We start from the raw sequence: 18,481 nt of genomic DNA on the forward strand, positions 1-18,481 counted from the left end.
TTGCAATATGTTAAAAAGAGAAAGAGGACATGTAACATATTTATATTGGCTTTTTAATCTTCCTGTTGTGGATTAACTGCTCCGCATTTTCATATTGGCCCTTGCTAAGCCTACGGTTTCTCACAAAAAGGTGGGGGCCAGATCCAATCAACCCATTACTGGAGTAAGAATTCAAAATATTGGAGGTGTCCTTGTAGTTTGGAATTTATCAGTTCACCGAATCATAATACAATCGAATCGAGTGGAGTCTTCGATAGAGGATAAAGAACATCAAGAATAATGTTGCTGGCCTAATCTACATAACCAGAATGTCACATGTAAATGATATGAGATTCGCACTCAATATTAATTATTGGGAATCAATTGTTGGACGTAATTGAAGAGAAATGTGAGGGTCAAAGAGTTTATAGCTGCTATAGTATCAAATATTTGATGACAGGCCATTTCCTAAGTAGGCTTAGATATAAAAGTACATCATATCCGTTGTTTCGCTTACAAGACGTGTTTAAATTTACAATGGCGGCGTGGCTAGACCTGCTCTCAGATGTCACAGGCAGGTCCTTGGTAGACACCGGGCGATTCGAAGAAATTATCCAGGGAATGAGCCATCCCAACTCGCAATACCCTTCATTTATCTACTTTGCTGGCAATGGAAATCGGATCAAGGCCCTTCAAGCTTTGTTTCCTCACAACAATGTCACACGCAAGGGACCTACTGGACTCATTCGTCTTCATCTCAGTACTACGACCGCCCACACTGAACATCCTATCATTTTTGCCGAGAGTAACCCTTTCAGCCAAGCTGGGGTGGGTGACACTTGCTTGATTAGATGGTCTGGAGACAAACATAGAAGATATTCTATTTCCCTTCGGGAGTCTCAGCCTCTAGCAGATCTTCAACAAGACGTGATTAGACAAAAGATCTTGCCGTGGACTCAAGTTCTTTGTCTTTTTGTTAATACCATCTCTGAGATGCAAGATGTACAACAACTGCTAGAAGCACCATTTGGAACCCTGTCCATCGGAACTCAAAAAATACCCAACTTAATGCGTGTGATAATTATCCTGTCAGGGAACGTTCAGCTTAAAATGCATGACACGGATGAGGACTTTGATACTCCCGAGGTATGCATGGGGCGACACAAAGTCACAATACTGGATCTCCGAGACAGATCAGAATTATCTCCCACCGTTGTCTTTGAGCCATTACGGAGCCTTATTCTTGATGAAATCCAAAAAATACGAAAAATACAGAAAGAAAAGTGCCTCTCAATCTCAGCCGTGCATCTCAATGCGCTCTGGGACCGAACTCTTCAACTTCAAATGAAAGGACCGAACCCAACCAACCTTGACTGTCTTTTAGTGGCACGAGGGGCTTATATAAGAAATAAAGCAATGGTGAATTGCTTTGTCGAGTTACAAAAGCAAATTGCAAATTCTGCATGCCATGAGAGTGAGCTCTATGAATTTATCGCTTCGGCTCTGCTACTAGACGCCTATCCGCCTGGGATGCATCGTAAGCAATTTCTATATTTACAAGATTACTCCCACTCCATGAGTCTTTCTAAAGTCTTTCACCAACGGGGCTGACCAATATAGTCTTTCAGCCACAGATGATTTTCGATGCCCTTTATCGGGACCATTGTCGGGAGGCCTGGGATGAGGAAAACTCGGAAGCATGTTGTGTAAACATTTCAGATCAATTTGTCGGGAGCTTCGCTCAACTGGAACCGAAGACGACCTCAGCAGCCATTCGTCGGGAGTCGCTGGTAAGGTTCTATCGTCAGTGGGGAGGCTTGCAGTCGACGACAACTTGCTTTTCTTGCATGTGTCGGCCGCCAGAGCATATGCTACCTTGCAGACATGCAATCTGTGACACTTGCGTTGTACTGTTTGGAACTGCAAGTACTTGTGCAGAATACCATATCGATTTATCCGAATGCCCTATCTGTGATATACCACTCCAACTCACAGTTCGCCAACTTCCTCCAACCAAGCGACCAATTGTGATAAGCCTAGATGGGGGAGGAGTTCGTGGTGTCATTCAGCTAGGGCTCCTACGAGCACTAGAAAGACGCCTTGGAGGTATGTCGATAGCACAGATATCTGATTTGTGTATCGGGACAAGTGTTGGTATGTATATTTCTCTGTCATTGTACAAAAATGCATTCCTTGGCTGAAATTATCTGACATTAAGAGCAGGGGCACTTTCAGCGATGGATATAATCTTCAACGAAGTATCCGCAGAGGAAAGTTGCGCTAAATTTCCCGCTTTTGCTCGGATGATTTTTGGATCATCTCCAAAATGTGCACCAAAATCTACAATACCTCGATGTATTAAATGGGTTAAATGCCTGGTAGGCCTTTTAGCCGACTGCCAGTACGACTCAGACAACCTAGCGAGTATCCTGCAGAGAGTGGTCGACCCCCAACGTCGAATGTTTGATGTCATGGCGACGAGCTCCACCGGTTGTCGAGTGGCCATTATCACAAGCCGTACTTCTGACGGGAAAGCGTGCGTCTTGGCAAACTATCGTGGGATGGGTCAGCGCAATTTTAATGCGGCATATCAATTCTTAACTCCTCGGACGGAGGATGAGAATCCTCTCTTACGGGACGTGTGAGTAGCGTTGAATTATCATCAGTCCAAAGTATTGCCATTTGTATCAACGCGTGAGACTTGCTGACGATCATTATTCACAGAGCTGAGTGCAGCATCGCCGCTCCCTTGTAAGTGCCCCGGTAGGCTTTTGAAGATAACGAGGGCTAATATCAAGCAGCGTCTTTCGAACGAAATCTCTTCCAGGGTTTGGGTTCTTGCAGGATGGTGGAGTTCGTGCCAACAATCCTTTGGCAATTGCACTCAACGAGCTAGCGGTCATCTGGCCCTCAGCCAAAACGCATGATCTACTCTTATCAGTGGGAACAGGGTCATTTTCCTCTACGGCTGAGCCAGTTCATACTGGCCGGAGTTTATTGCGGGATAGTGCTATCCCTCGCATGATTCGAGCAACAATGTCTTCCCCAGCCATGGATGGTGAACAAGGATTTCGTGAGGCACTCAATTTCGTGTCGGATGACAAAAGATCAAAAGTTTTTCGGCTCAACCACGAGCTATCTCAACCGCTTCCTCGGTTGGACGATGTGAGCAGACTAGCGGAGATGTCCGAAATGCATTTTGCCGCTCCGGATGAGCTAGTGAGAGCTATCCTAGCATCTGCCTTTTTCTTCTTTGAACTGGATGAGCTGCCAATCAAAAGACAAGGGGTATACTTCTGTCAAGGGTCGATCTTGTGTTCCCGATCATATGCCAGGGATCTGGTGAAGCAGGTCATGGTCGAATTTCCGGAGGCAAGGTTCCAAACAGCCCGCAGCCATCATCTCGGGGACGTCGGTGAAGATGACGGTTGCCATGTATGTGGATACTATCGCAAAAAAGTGAGTTTTTCTGTCAATAGTCTCGAAGAAATGACATCAATCGGGATTGCCGGCTCTTCGTTCTTTCAAGTAATTGGCGGCTTTCCAAAATCGGCGCAGGAGCTTCTCGAAGATCAACAAGCAAATTCCCATTTTGGTCGTGCCGACCATTTAGTTGCTGCCTGGCCTCCAAAAAGGAATTGCTACTGCCCCCCACAGGTCAAACGCCACGTTCAATTCATAGAACCTGCCTTGGAGCATAAGAAGCGGCGACTATGAATTTCTATCCATTCTATCCCCTCGCTGTGCACTGGCTGGTTCAAGATGTTCATGTGATTAGAAAATCCTAAGGCTATGTCAATGTTGATTATTGTTGTGTACTATCGGTGCGGCTCTTTTGACCTATTAATGAGGTGCGTTGCTTGTGAATCCAAGAGGGGAAGCTGAAAGCCATGCATTAAAAAAATATTCGATCTTCCACCTGTATCCAAGAAAGAAAGAATTATTTCTCGTCTTGATTTCGATAATGTTCAAAAGTAACTGGACAGGGGTAGTTAGGCCGATAATGTCGTCCCCGCCAATGCTTCATCAGGCGTGTACATCGGTACGAGCGGAACGTAGACTGAAAAGACCGGAATCTGGGAGTCGGCCGTCCAGATCTTGATCGCTGCCAAATCTGGGTGATCGCATCTCTTGTCGGCGAGAGAAGTTTGAAACTGTGCGGTTAATGTATATGAAGCTTCGGAAACGAACCCAGTCGCTCTCCACCGGGAAGGTATGCATCGAAATAAACCGTGAACACCCCACTGCAGGTCTTCGATACTACCGTTTGGTTTGAACTACGGAACTGAACATCCTCCATGTCTGGAGGCAGACAGTCTATGTTTCCGTAACTCGAATACTGGATTGTAAAACTGTCTAATCTCTTCATACATAGAAAGAACCCCATAATTATAGGCTTCTCCTTCTCCCCCCTGGAATCTCTCGACTGATTAATTTGTAATAGAAACAGAGTGGTAGAATCAAAAAGGAGCTGAATAAGCGGTGATAGCACTGAGTGCTGGATTCTCCCGTATTCTATTGACTGAATGCAGCCTGAATTGAAATGACTTCCTGTGCTACAACAAACTGGCGCGGTTGTATACAGGAATTGGTGGTGTAGACGGCAAACTGCATCGACAGCGCTAATCTCGATTCCGCGGGACTTCGAAGTTCTTGGCATGCGAGAAAGACATGGTGATTCGTAATACATAAAGCATGCCGAATTAGGGTTAGCGTTGAAAATTCCATGTTAAATACTAAGAATTAACCTGGATTCTCAACAGCTTCTGGTAAAGTAACTCGAAGTCAAATATCGTTTTTATGTTTTACAGTTGAACAGCGCTCCTTAACAACTGTAACCGTTTTGACCGCGACGTTGGCTGTGCATGCACACTTACCTGTTGCCCCACATGAACCGTGGGGCCCTGTTTGTTTGGCCTGTTCAGGCCAAAGGTTGTTTGGTTGAACGTTTTTATAATTTTGAATTTGACAACGGTTGTCCCCAATTTATCGTCTTATTCCACATACTACAATACCGGTGAGGGGACCATGGCTACCTTGTGGTCACTGCGTCTTGATGCCGCTCATGCCGAACATCCCACCAAGCTAGGAACGAAACATATCATGAGATGCGCTTTACAACAGATTGTGCCTTGTGGTCAAGAGAGGTTACTAAATAAGGCACTGAGCCTGGTTATTAAGGACCGGATGGGCTAGCTTGTCTTCTAGCACGATGTGCGATATGTCTTCCGCGGATACCAACGAAATATATTTTCTTTGTTTAAGTGTCTGGGTTTGATTTGACTAGGCGCTCCAAGTCTCGGCAAACCCCTGCTTCTTAAGTCGCTCATTGTCCAGAATGCATTGATGCAGTGAACAGATGTCACCTCTCCTAGTACAATGCTGGAGACGTTACCGTGTGAGATTCTGATGCTGATCGCGGACTGGGTAAGTCCTGGCGTGTTTGGTTTGTTTGATTCACGTCCTCTGACCGCCTGCCAGCTGCCACCCGCCCACCTACGCGCTCTCAGCCGAGTCTCGTCGAGATTATATTCAGTTTTGGTTCCTCATATCTACCGTACCATTGCATTCCACGCAGCAAGTGAGTGGGCGCTGAACGTTTTGGATGTCGACTCCTTCTTTCTCCACCTCGGTTAATCCCGGTCCGTGGGCTATCTTTAGCACGTGAAGAACCTGCAAATCCAGGCTCCATTCCATCTCGTCCGGTTTAATCGATGTGCATATTACAACATCTTTCGCGCGGCGGGGCTGCCGGAGTCTCCGACCATATTAGGAGCTTCGGACGAGGCGACGGCACATCAGCAGTTTTTGGACGACGTGAAGGATCAATTGCAGTTGATATTCACCCACTTGAAGCCGAATAGCCTGAGCACTTTCGAGTCCGTATGCGCTAGTGCCCATTCTCCGGATGTGTGACTGACTAGCAATAGATGGCGGCTTGGGATATGTGTCCCGATGGGAGTTCTCGATCAGGGAGGCTATCTCAGCCGATATCAACAGCGCCTCGCCCGTCTCTCACTCGTCACCGATGGTACCTGTCCTTAGATATGGCACCGTCTGGAAGGGCTATCCGAACTATCGAGTCTAACGGCCTTCGAGTGGGAAGGAATCCAGCATTAGAGCGAGGTTGATTTGCTGCGATAGTGCATCCGTTATAATTGGAGCTATCTCGATCACCTATCTATCGGCTTTGTTTATTCCGCTTCCGCCCGTGCTCTGTGCTGGGAGAGTCTTAGACTATAAGGGCCGGAACTCGGGGTCGGGGATATAAGAGTCGAGAAGCCGATAGCTGTTCCGACCTTGTCCTCTATAGCACTGTCAAGGGTGACCCTTCCCCTAAATCTCTTATCAGAGAATAGTTCGATATTTTGTTCCCTGCGAGCGCTTACCCTCCGGGACTGCCCGAATTAGCTACGTCTCTTGTAGTTGCTGTCGCGGTCATAAAAGCCACTGCAACTGGAGCATTTTAAAACTTCTTTGGATCTCCTGCTGCACGAACCGGGCGACGGGCGTAGCCTATCTGCGGTTGTGCGGTTCCTACGTTCGTTTCGTGGGCTGCAGTATCTGCATCTGCGGTTGTCCAATTTTCCGACGTCGGAGTCCCGCATCCAGGACGCCATAAAACACCACCAAACCACGTTGAAAAGCCTTGTCTACTATGAGCGCCAACTCGCCCCCATCGGCGAGGATGGCTTGTTTGAGGACGATCGGGATGTGTCGCCCGTGTGGATTGCAAATTTGTCAACCATTGTGGACCTAGGCCAGGTGACTGCTTTGGCACTGTGTGTAAGACCATCTGCCGCTATAAGTCTTTGTCAGCCTAGCGAACGTGTGCATACTAATCAAGACAGCGGCGGTGCCTTCGACCCACGGCAAAGCATTCCCAGCTTCGGCTTTTACATTTGCGGTTTAGCGGTCCCGAGCGAATCCATCGAGATATTCAACGAGAGATTATCACCTTCCTCCATGAGACACGCAAACCGTATTCATAGGACCCTCGTTCGCGCAGGGGTCTTATGGACGAGGATATCTCTAGTGATAATAATGACTACGATCGTATTCTCAACGCGTACTACGATAGGTCGCCCCTCGAGTGTATGGATTTTCAGGAGGCAGTGCTCGAGTCGTCCGCAGCAATAGCAGAGGCCGAGGATTTTGTGTCATTTGCCGAATGGGCATTTGGCCCCGGTGGACTGCCGGCTCTACAGGTCCTTGCGTTCGGCGACTTCTCCCACGGTGATCGGTATAGGGGGCAGCAGTTTTTGATGCGTCGCGCCTATCCTGCATGGGATAGTGACGGCAAGGGACTCGCCGGCCTCACGTGCGACGATACGACGCGGCCACCTTTCCGTCCGGCAGATATGGCTGATCCTTCGATTTGGGATGGTGTTTCGGTGGACGGAGCTCGGTTTCTGTCCGCATGTCCAGGAGGCGGATTGATGGAGTCACCGTATGAGCCGTAGGCCTGTTTGTCCGTTCTTGGGTCTTTTCGCTGTTCTTCGCGGCAGACTGCCTCGTGCCGCAAATATTTCAAGTACCGAACTTGGGTAAATAGCTCAGCCAAATATCATTATTATCTCTTACTAGCTTTGATATCTAGAATTCATATCTTTGAAGTCGGACCGTGATTGTCTAGCCTGCCGTCAGCCAAACCACGCATAAACATATTAGGTGCATCTAGACAATTTCCCAAGCAAATCCAACAGAGATGATTTTTGATTGGTAATTTCGCAGTTACCAGGTCGACCTTTTTTTCCATTCACTTATACATTCTTCACGGCTTTGTCTCTAACCCGTACAATTAAGCCGGTCCAGCGAAATGTTTACCGGTGCCTGCGCGCGCCCGCAGTTTCTTGCCGGCCCTCAGTTAGATGAGCACGGCCAGGTGTAACCGGCAGTTCAAACAGCTTTGCCCTCAGTAATACATCCTTCACTTGAGTCTAGTGCAAAATTAGAACAGTTCAATGCGGGTTTGTTTATAGTGATTCTAGTCGCATGGTTAAAGACGGCTTTTTTTGCGATGGCCAATGGCTCTCCCTAAAAAAAAACCAATTTAGCGTGATGCGGTAGATTGGCATATAATATATAAAAAAACTATTTCCTCGACTTAGATTGACTATCTTAAACTCTCTGTCCTCTTCTATCTGAATCTAGAGGAGCTTTGAATCCCTCCAACCCAATGGACACTCCTGCTTCCCACTCTCCTGCGGGACGGGCCAACAAAAGAAAGCGAGAATCACCAGATTCATATGAGAAGCCAGTTGGGACGCCAGGCAGCACCAAACAAGTGACAAACTCTTCGAAACAAATGCTACCGGGCGAGATAAAGGTCAGATTTCACTGAGTCCGTATTTGATCGGATCTAACCAAAAAACAGACAACCTCGATGGGTGCGGCCTGTTCTCTAACCAGTGATTTGACCCAAATCCTGCAAAAGAAACCCGCTTTAGCATCTTCCGCTATTGACCTCCTGGACCTCTATTTGTGCCTGTGGGAGTGTTACATGATCAAGTCCGCCGGCAAAATACGCTTGGAAGAGGAACGTCGCTTCCTACAAGGCTCCAACGAATGGCTGGTGGGGGAGAATGAAAAGCTCCAAGAATGCTGTGATAACCAGGAGCTGCTGCTGTGGGATCGTCGTCAGGCCTTTGACTCTATACATCAGGGTATTCTCGGAACATTGCAGAATAGTGATAGACGCTATTGTCATATAAATGAGTTACAGTGAGTTTTCGCTCAAGCGAAATGAGATCGGCACGCTTGACCTGGCTATGGCTGGTATTGTACTGGTAGGCAACAGAGTGATAAACAGGTCTCGTGGTTCTTGCGTTGAACAGAAAAGGCAGGCAATGAACGGGTCGGAAAGGATAGTTCAACGGGGTGGAGTATGGGTGGGGCGTTCCATAGGTGATAGATACCCTACTACCAATGAATGTACTTTCAACGCAAAAACACAAATCGATCACCGTCTGCGTCTGCGTGAATCAAGAACAACCAATCACTGGTACACAGGGACTTTTGTTGAATATGGCCAAATATCTGGTTTTTGTTTGGTTTTTTTCCTGTGTTTACAAACGCCTTGCCACCCCAGTACTAAAGCTCTGCGCTAAAGACTTGCCTGCCAGTCATTCTGGTCTATACATATAAATCCCTAATGAAACCACAGAGATTTTCTCACTCTCCAAGCCTACCATTTCTTCGCAAACCGCCTTTTGTCGTGCAATCTCTCGTGGTGCGCAGAAAGAATGGGGCAACTTGATCAACTTGGTTGGTTGAAATATCTTCGATGACTAGTGTTGGCGCTGACAAAACCCTTCAGACTTCGATTTGGATCTAGACCTTGAGTCAATCTGGAGAGAATCGCCGAATATACCGACATCACCACCTTGTCTCGCAGCCAATCGCAGCACTCTCAGTTCAATCCAACCTATTAGCATATCACAGTATGCAAAAAATGAGGCCGAGAGGCCTCATGCTATCGAGTGCATTTTCTACCCTAACCATGATAGCGAGTGCGCCTTTCGCTGGACGGGGCCGGATCTGTTGTCCCCAGACACCTGTGCCGATGATATTTTCCTCTACGTGTCAGCATTCTTTCTTTTTGAACGGGTGCACTGGATAGAAATCCGGCTCAGCAAGCTCAGCACGGGACACGAAGAGGTTGTGGAAGAGTATCCGTTCTTTCTTCCGCGGGTTGAATCGATGTTGGGGAACCTACGCAGAGCGCGTGGTCAGATACGTGATATCATCTCGCGGAATGGCTACATGGGAAGTGCTGGGGAAACCCGATTTCAATTGTCTTTACGACCGCAAATAGAGACTGCAACAGGCCCCGGCATGCGGAGCGCGATTCCTCTATCTTGCATCCACCCTTCTATGCCCGTATCATCGTTCGATCCACAATTCTTTGTGCAGGATATTGTAGGAAATTGGGGCATATGAATGCTCTGGCTCTTGGATAGCCTGTTATCATAGCGCGGTCTGTTTTGATCCTTTTAGTTATGGTTTTGTCGAAGACGGAGGGGCGATTCAAAGTTGCTTATTTTTGGATAATAATCTCAACAGAACAAAATGTGGATGAGCATCGCGTTTACTGAATGATATTCACTAACTTTCGTGGTTATTTTTTTCATTTGTGGGCATTCCTGGGTTTCCCACAACCGGTGATATCTAAACGGAGGTGTGTTTATGGCATGTAGTGTTGGAGACTGCGGGAAATCAGCGCGTTGGAGATATTCCGTGCCAGAACCGAGTCGGTGAATTGCGACATTGAAATCTCTGGTACAGTTGGGCTTCCCCTAGGCGATGAGTTGAAGCGGAGCAGAGAGCATCTAAAGCTCGCCAGCTAAAGCACTCGAAATTATTGTTGAATCGGCTACGTTTACGGTAGATCGGGTATTGGGAACTGGCCTTGGCGCCACCACTACGGCGGTGACCGGTGCCATAGCGATCATCGGTGCGAGTCTATTCATAGATCGCATGGTTAACAAAGAAGCAGAGTTCGAATGTACCCATCAGAGGGGCGGGAACTTAGGGCAGTTGAACGGGTTTATTCTACGAGCTACGTAACACAGAAACATTGAGTGAAATGTCTTTTCTTTTGCTGTTGTTTTTCTGCCATTAAGTCAGGCATGTAAAGAGGATGATTATGACCTATGAGCCTGGTTGCATCTGGAAGATCCATTATAAAATAGTTATGGATGTTTAAGTAACCAAACCACCGGTGTGGTGGTCATTTGGATATATTTTAGTACTCCTGCAACGCCACCCAAGCCAGTTTACAAGTAAACAAGGACTCGGTTGCGCTCTGTATTGCTTTGGACCTTGTCCTCATGACAACACAGTTCGCATGGGCCATTTGACTTCTGGGGTCCTCCTCCATGGTAAATTCCTCATTACGGTTACAGGAACGTTTATCATCTATTTTCTAGAAACGCATATAAGAAGTGAGCGAGAATGTAAGCAATGCGCTTTTTAACCAAATGCGTACATCAAGATCGTGATCTCACAATGCATTCTCTCTTCTTAGTATTTTCTTTATTCTTTTCACTGCGAGCTTTCGATCGTATGCTAACCCACGTATTCATTCCAAACTTCATGTTGCTGGGATTCATTGTGGCCGTGCTTGGCCACATTCCCTTCATTATAGCCTCCTCACTCCCAGCTGAATACACTACCACGGCTAGTTCTGATGACAACCATGGGAACAAGCTTGTTTTCTGCCACTTCATGGCATGGTACTCCACTATCCCCCATTGGATCGTAAATCCAGTACTAACTCTCGTTAGGTTGGCATAGTTAGCAACCGCCAGAGTGCTAGCGACTATGACGACGATATGAAGCGCGCCCAATATGCAGGCATCGACGCTTTCGCCTTGAACATCGGCACTGATTCTTACACGGACACGCAGCTGGGGTTTGCGTATCAATCTGCCGCCAACAATGGCATGAAAGTATTCATCTCATTTGACTTCAATTGGTGGCAGACTAGTCAGGGCAATGCAGTCGGTGCAAAGATCGCGCAGTATGCCAATTTTCCTGCCCAGCTCAAGGTTGATGGGAAAGTATTTGTGTCTTCTTTCGCCGGTGATGGTGTCGACATCGCAGCGATCAGAGCAGCTGCCGACAGCGATATATATTTTGCACCCAATTTTCACCCCGGTCGGGGTGATTTCAGCAATATTCAGGCCGCTCTGAACTGGATTGCATGGGGAAACAATGGAAGCAATGGGTCTCCAACTCCTAGCAAGCAGCTCGTTGTTGCCGATAGTGATAATGCTTACAAGACGGCTCTTAACGGGAAGCCCTACATCGCGTGTAAGTGGCTCGAACAAGTTTTCTTTCTTATGCTGATTCAAAATTAGCGGTCTCACCTTGGTTCTCGACACATTTCGGCGGCGACGTCTCTTACACCAAAAACTGGGTGTTTCCCTCTGGACTCCTGTGGTATAACCGATGGAGAGAAATTCTAGCTACCAGCCCTCGCTTCGTAGAGCTTCTCACCTGGAATGACTACGGTGAATCGCACTACATTGGTCCGCTATCATCGCCGCACATAGACGACGGGGCCTCCAAATGGGTCATGGGCATGTAAGCAGAACTCCCCCAAGAAACAAAAGGGGCGACAGCGAATAACGCATAAATAGGCCCCATAATGGCTGGCTCGATATGGCAAAGCCTTTCATAGCCGCCTACAAAGCTGGCTCAAAACTGCCAATCCGTTTCCTCGACGAAGAAAAGCTGGTCTACTGGTACCGAACGACCCCCAAGAATGTCAACTGTGATGCAACCGACACGACAATGCAAGGGTGCTCCAACAGCTGGAGTGGCAACTTCGTCTGTGGACGACCCGATGGCGCGGATAACATGACCGACGAGGTGTTCATCGTAACGATGCTGAAGACTCCTGCTACCGTGCATGTGCAGTCTGGCCGCATGGCTGAAACTTATGATGCCAAGGCCGGAATGTGGTCGCACTCTGTGCCGATGGGTGTGGGTAGACAGAGCTTCAAGGTTGTTCGTGAAGGAAAGACGGTTGATTGTCTGTGTGGGATTAGTCGGAGGGATATTACTGACACGTGTCCCTGTGGCATCTACAATTTCAATGCTTATGTGGGCACTCTGCCGGCGGAAGCCTCTGTTGACCGGCTGCAGCCGGCTGGATTGGCACTGTTGTCGCAGGGATTGCAGATCGCATGTCCGACTACTCTGGGTGCCAGATGAAAGAAGCAATATAAGTATTACTGTACTCTTGCCAGTTTCTAGAGGATATTAATTAGTCAAGCAGTCACTTACAAGACATAGTGGCTCAAGCATCTGACGATCTGCTTTGTCTTCAACAATACGAAACACTATTCCCCTCCACTGGCTGCTTGCCCATCTATTACATTGCCACAGAATTACGGATCTCGGCAGAAAATTTGTCGAATCAAGAATACCCACCGTATGTCTGTAATTAAAATTAAATTAATAATATTCCTATACTATTCTGTATATCGTCTAGTTTCCCATGGCGTTGACTTCAAACAAATATGGACATCGGACTGATTGAGCCGCTGACTGTAATCGATTGGCAATTATCGCAGGTGATTCTACAGGTATCAACATAGCAAATGTCGTCCTGGAGATATACAAGATCCAGTACCATACGTGGTGCACATTACGGTGTTCCCCAATTTAACGTGGCCCGCTCGATTATGGATATGCGCTAGGCCTTGGCGATAGAACTAGAGAAGAGTTATTATGGTAAGATCGATTGCGAGAATGTCTACTGGGCTTTGATTTCCCCCAACGCGTTGGTAATTGAATGACCGGTCGGTCTGCGCAGGGATCATAAACTCCCTCAAAGATATGCGCCGTCTCCGCTTCTTCGGACGTGAGAATCTGAGGGTCAACGGTGAAATATTTTTATTGATGCCTGATCATGAATTGTCTTGAGTCGATTTTTCAAAACTTGCAATTTAATCCCAGTCCGAGCCCAAGATTATTGAACGACCGACCTACTATAGAGAACACAGGTTGTTTATGTTTATGTTTACATCATGTTCAAACGTTCAAGTCCGTTCCTTGACCGTGTATGTTTGGGGCGACAAGGTCATTTCGGCGAGCAATTTTCTCTATACTTCACGGCAACAGACTTGTCGAGGATCAGGTATTTGAATCATTGAAATGCCGAATCAAAATTGCCTCAATGGGATAATACAACGTTGTGCATCTAAAGTCTCTATTATCTCTACGGCCTACTCAACTATTTTCAGTGCCCACGCGCACAATTATGAGCTGGTTTCTTGGTACTAAGTTGTGGGCACATGCCAAGTGTGTCAGAGTTTGATGACCCATGTGTATTTTCGGAAAATACTGATATGCTGAGCAATAGGGCCAAAAGATCCTTTCGTCCATTGAAGTCGCCTCGAAGCAAGGACCGTCCACCAACTCACATGGTGCGCAATAGACCAACAGGAAGAAACGCGGACAACGACCTACCAGAAATCAGGCCGCAGATTGGCTTTCTTCGGTGCCGGCTTTGCCACGGTCGCCGATCATCATTCTATCATATCCAAAACTCAAAAGATCCAGAAGCATTTCCTCCAGAAGGGATCTGCTCGCGAAGGCGAACCAACTGTGCGGCGAACAAGGCCAGGCTCCAAGCTTCTCATGGGATGCTCCCTGTGATATATGAACTGCCAGCGGATGAAATGGTCAACTAGGTGGTGAGTTTGCCAATGAGCTCCGCGAAGTCAACCAGTCAACAACCAAGCTAACATTGCGCCGCTCGTAGGAGTACTCCAATTGAAGGCAGGCGGAGCGTATCCGAACATTAATGCGCGTGAACGAAGCGCACTGAGGGCATTGAGATCAGGGTGGATTGTTTTGCGCACTAAATGAAGCTGCTAGAAGCTGGTAATTCGGTCGTTGTAACGGTGGGGTTTCTGCACCCATGAGCTAATATATTTACAATCTACTTCGCATGGTTGCCCATCTGAACACTTCCGGTTTGCGTATTTACTCCCTCGGACAATGACGATTGTGGCCCGTTTCTGTCCGCGCGAAACCGTCGTACTTGGTCAATTTGCTTATCCTCTCCCGTAATTGTTGGTGGTGGATCCTGGCGGTCCCCAATTGTAGACTGGATGTTGTCGGGCAAATCTTCGTCTCCACCCCGTGCATGAAATGTATCGGGATCGAAAATCATCAGTTGGAGATTTCTTCCCGCGCGGGGTTGAACAGTCTTCGTGACAGCCTCACGTATTGAGCGACTCGCACACACTGCACAAGAACTTGTCAGCACCATATTGGCCATCATTTCCGCTTTCAACCCATAATAGTAGATGAGATCGGAATCGGTGACACTCACCCGCCACGGCCACAGCTCCGCTTTGGTTATTGATAAGCCGCGCAACTTCTTCTACTATATTAATCGAGCCATAAAAGTACTAGAGCCGCTCACCCTTTTGGTAGGAAAGATTTTCTTCGGGGCCTGATTGGGTACGTGAGCAATAGATGCTGAATTGCAAAATCTGGAGCTTGGTCAGATTATGGCGCCTAGGATGAGTTGTGCACGCAGACAACTTACACAAAATCCTTTCCGATCGAGATGGAATAGCTGTTCTATCCATTTGTTCACCCACTTTGGATACTCTGCGTGCAGTATGTCAGCAAAGGCGATCCCTAGGCTCCGAACCACGGGCCATAGTCAGGGACATACCATCTGTGCCAACTCGGCGCTTCCAGAGAACCTCCAGCTTTCGTACCATTACTTCTCGCTTATTACTGGCTTGCACTAGCATTTCAATGTACGACAGTGCTCGAAAAAATCCAATGTCCTCCACCACGAAGAGGATTGTACCGAACCGATAGAAATTGAGAGGGTGTCCGTAGGGTCCTAGTACGATAACCGGCTGCCTGCTCGGTGATTCCAGTGCGTCGTGGTACAGCTTTCGCGTAAACCCAGCTTGAGGCTCAGCTACCATGCGGACTGTTCGTTGAGTCGGTCCGTCTTCCCAAAATGCAACATAGAAAAGAGGAAGCTGAAAATAAGCGCGGAAGCTGGCCCGTGGAATCCAGAGCTGCACGTACTGGCCAGGGCGGATCGGTCGGTTGAGGGGTTGTGTGATGTCAAGCCATAGGAACTGGCTTATAGAGTTCATGATCACCTCATTTCCCGAAGATTTCTAAGGCTTCTGGTTCTATACGGCCATCATGCAGACAACGGCACTGATGGATAACCATAGGCAAATAGCGCCTACCAAGTACCACCGATACAGTGACTGTCGCTCCACGAGGTGGTATGTAAGCGCGCAGACCGCGGTTACTGCAAGAAGGTAGTGGCATTTTATTGCAAACTGTATGTGACGCCGTTGGATCGCCGCGCAAGTCACTGGTATCACGAGAACGAGAGCAGATCCTGCCTATATTGAGTTAGCTGTAGCCACCTATGCAAGTCGTAAATATAGCTCCGCAGGTATTAATACGTACCGCTATTGGAACAATGTACCGTGGATTTGCAAGGGTCGTCGTTCTGGCGACGCTGACGAGTAGCGAACAGTGCAGCAGAGAATGGAGCACATATATGCGACCTACCCAGCGATGGAACCACGCGAGCATGTGACGGTCCATATGTAGCAGATCTGCCGGAAAACCAAAACTTACACCGGTGCATAAGGGGATGAGGTTGATGACTGCCAAAGAGCCAGCTCTTTTCTGTGCTTCCCTCTAGGAATGGGTTCGCAACCGAAGGCCAACAATATTTGCTGCAAGCATGACAGCCAACACTAGTGCTTGCCGGTACTGGGAGATGTCCAGCCAGCTCATGCCCTTTGGCAGGTGGACGTAGGCAAACTGCCGCTAGGAGCCTAACATTTTCAATTGGAAGGGGCGACAAAAGCCCATATGACGTCTCCCCCGCGCCCAGCGCCACACACCTCGTCCAAGCCAATAGATAAACCATATTGATAGGACAGCTGCAGCGCTGATGGCATACAAGTTAGGGAGAGAGGTGCTAGCAAACCATCGATACAAGTCTGACCCAATCGGGGGCATTCTGTTTGGTTGTCAACAACTCAGAGGGATAGACGATTACCTATATAGAGGCGGCTAAGCCTTGCTTTTCATATTGTCAATTTCCTGAGGGCAGAAAGAGCTTTCTCTCGTGGTTTTAGGTAATAAGCTCCATCCTTTGTAGTCTGTTTGTTGCGGGCTCATTTAGAGTAATGCTCTGCCTGTCTTTCACATAACCCCGTGTCAGAACGATCGCCGCAACAAAATGATCGTCCGCATATCCTAATACACATCGCTAGCCTGTTCACCCAGCAAAATGCTGGAATGATCCGGAGTGAATCTCGATTAATTTTTAAAGAATGAGACATAAATGACAGCCAGAGACTATTCTTATTTGATAAAAGTTATTAGATGTAGGCAAACCTCACATGTCTTGTGAATAGCTGATCTTGGCTTGGATAACAGCTGTCCCGTCTTTTCCGCTCTATCTCATCTTCAATGAGCTTCTTCACAGCATGACTGTTGCGGGATCTAGCAAGGAGAGCTGGAACTTTCAGGTTTGAAACACGTTTCGAGTCCTGGAGCAGCCTTTTGACTATTTTTACGTCTCCTCCTTTGACTGCCAACCCCAGCGCGGTATCGCCCCAACGATTGGTCAAATTGAGGTTGATATCAGGATGCTGAAGCAAGATGTCCGGAATATTTAAGCTTTGATTACGGACAGCCACGCAAAGTGCACTCTCCTCATCAATGCTGTTCAGCTGGTTGATCTTCAATCGACCACCTTGTTCCACCAATACTTTCACCGCATTAACATCGCCTCTTTCGGTGCCCATTACTCGCTGCAAGATGCAAGGCTGTTCTTCTTTGGCCGTCCACTGCATTAACGTCTCCTCCGCGGCGGAGCAGCTTTCGCAACACGCCAGAGTCTCCTTTGCTTGCGGCACCATGAATCGTTTCTGAATTGCTACTGCAGATCTTGCTCTTTGATTCGGGGCGCAAAGTATCAAAATGTTCCAGGAGCACATCTAGCATGGGTGCCCTGCTGAAGGCTGCCATCCATGGCGAAACACCGTCCCGATCCAACGTGTGGGGATCAGCGCCTTTTGAGAGCAGCAAGCGCACCAATTTTTCGTTTTTTTGAAAGATGGCAAGCCAGAGCGCAGTTTGTCCGTCATAACCAAAAGATCGATTTCGATATCAGGGCGTTGGAGGAGCTTCTTCACGATAGAATATGACCCTTTTTCCACGCTGTACCACAGGGTACTTCTTCCAGCCGCATTCCTGAGGTTGATGATTGTTTTTGAATTTTTTAGAAAAGGTTTCACCGTCGACTTAGTGTAGAGTAATAATGGTTCAGTAGATGGGGTGTAGTCGTGGCTTTATAGATTGCCCCGTCATGGATATTTCATTCCCGAACTCGAAACACAGAGCACTGTCCTACAGATTCCAAGCAGTCATTTGCCAGCCCTTTGCTCCTGGGACCCAGTTATGAGTTTCCAGGGCCCAGGGGCTCCCGGGATTACCTGTGGCGTTCCTAGGAGCATCCATCCGGTTTCTAGGAGCTAGTATCAGGCTCCCGGGGACTCGGTAGTTCCTGGGAGAGACAACGTCATCTGAGGATGTCTTATTGAATTTAAGCCATTCTCTTTAGGAAATGCAAGATAGCTGGCTTCATGACGTTGGAACCTACAGCACAGAGCTAATCTAGTAAGCACCCGGGCATAAAGTCAGCTGAAGTCTCCGTTGTTCTTGCACATTAACCACAAGACAGTCATGCAGATTCCGACTATAGTACATGCACTGCTGGCCACGGCCTTGCTACTCTCTAGCTTGGTCCTTCTCGTGTTGTCTCGTCGACTAGATTAGAAAAACTCCTTTTTACTAGAGCCTCGACCGGCGAAGATTATTCTACTAGTAATGCATATAGGCCTAAGCTGGAGCAGAGAGTGTGAGACTGGGAGAGAAGTGATATTACGGATAACCAGTTTATTTCCCTCTTGAC

The 18,481-nt window shown here is 47.7% G+C and overlaps 6 protein-coding genes across 6 annotated transcripts; 4 read left to right on the forward strand and 2 right to left on the reverse strand.

The window, feature by feature from the left end:
- Nucleotides 1-516: 516 nt before the first annotated feature.
- N7517_008141 (patatin-like phospholipase family protein) lies at nucleotides 517-3,696 on the forward strand (the record flags this gene model as incomplete). The annotated part of the gene is made up of 4 exons (XM_056725871.1): nucleotides 517-1,516; nucleotides 1,600-2,133; nucleotides 2,203-2,620; nucleotides 2,781-3,696. 4 exons carry the CDS (start codon nucleotides 517-519, stop codon nucleotides 3,694-3,696), a joined length of 2,868 nt encoding a protein of 955 aa, XP_056576722.1.
- Nucleotides 3,697-5,358: 1,662 nt separating this feature from the next.
- On the forward strand, nucleotides 5,359-7,442 carry N7517_008142 (F-box protein; the record flags this gene model as incomplete). Its single annotated transcript, XM_056725872.1, has 6 exons — nucleotides 5,359-5,406; nucleotides 5,461-5,560; nucleotides 5,910-6,010; nucleotides 6,427-6,761; nucleotides 6,831-6,894; nucleotides 6,972-7,442. 6 exons carry the CDS (start codon nucleotides 5,359-5,361, stop codon nucleotides 7,440-7,442), a joined length of 1,119 nt encoding a protein of 372 aa, XP_056576723.1.
- A 716-nt stretch (nucleotides 7,443-8,158) lies between these two features.
- Nucleotides 8,159-9,921, forward strand: N7517_008143 (uncharacterized protein; the record flags this gene model as incomplete). The annotated part of the gene is made up of 3 exons (XM_056725873.1): nucleotides 8,159-8,308; nucleotides 8,357-8,669; nucleotides 9,299-9,921. The coding sequence occupies 3 exons, from the start codon at nucleotides 8,159-8,161 to the stop codon at nucleotides 9,919-9,921; spliced, it is 1,086 nt and encodes a 361-aa protein (XP_056576724.1).
- A 1,155-nt stretch (nucleotides 9,922-11,076) lies between these two features.
- Nucleotides 11,077-12,702, forward strand: N7517_008144 (glycoside hydrolase family 71 protein; the record flags this gene model as incomplete). Its single annotated transcript, XM_056725874.1, has 4 exons — nucleotides 11,077-11,241; nucleotides 11,268-11,796; nucleotides 11,844-12,069; nucleotides 12,126-12,702. The coding sequence occupies 4 exons, from the start codon at nucleotides 11,077-11,079 to the stop codon at nucleotides 12,700-12,702; spliced, it is 1,497 nt and encodes a 498-aa protein (XP_056576725.1).
- Nucleotides 12,703-14,437: 1,735 nt separating this feature from the next.
- N7517_008145 (uncharacterized protein) lies at nucleotides 14,438-16,083 on the reverse strand (the record flags this gene model as incomplete). Its single annotated transcript, XM_056725875.1, has 7 exons — nucleotides 14,438-14,745; nucleotides 14,834-14,887; nucleotides 14,927-14,996; nucleotides 15,053-15,117; nucleotides 15,185-15,608; nucleotides 15,726-15,887; nucleotides 15,955-16,083. The coding sequence occupies 7 exons, from the start codon at nucleotides 16,081-16,083 to the stop codon at nucleotides 14,438-14,440; spliced, it is 1,212 nt and encodes a 403-aa protein (XP_056576726.1).
- Nucleotides 16,084-16,883: 800 nt separating this feature from the next.
- On the reverse strand, nucleotides 16,884-17,426 carry N7517_008146 (ankyrin repeat domain-containing protein; the record flags this gene model as incomplete). Its single annotated transcript, XM_056725876.1, has 1 exon — nucleotides 16,884-17,426. The coding sequence occupies one exon, from the start codon at nucleotides 17,424-17,426 to the stop codon at nucleotides 16,884-16,886; it is 543 nt and encodes a 180-aa protein (XP_056576727.1).
- Between the last annotated feature and the right edge of the window lie 1,055 nt (nucleotides 17,427-18,481).

Source organism: Penicillium concentricum (assembly GCF_028827145.1).
Source record: "Penicillium concentricum strain IBT 3081 chromosome Unknown utg000003l_segment0_segment0, whole genome shotgun sequence".
NCBI lineage: Eukaryota > Fungi > Ascomycota > Eurotiomycetes > Eurotiales > Aspergillaceae > Penicillium > Penicillium concentricum.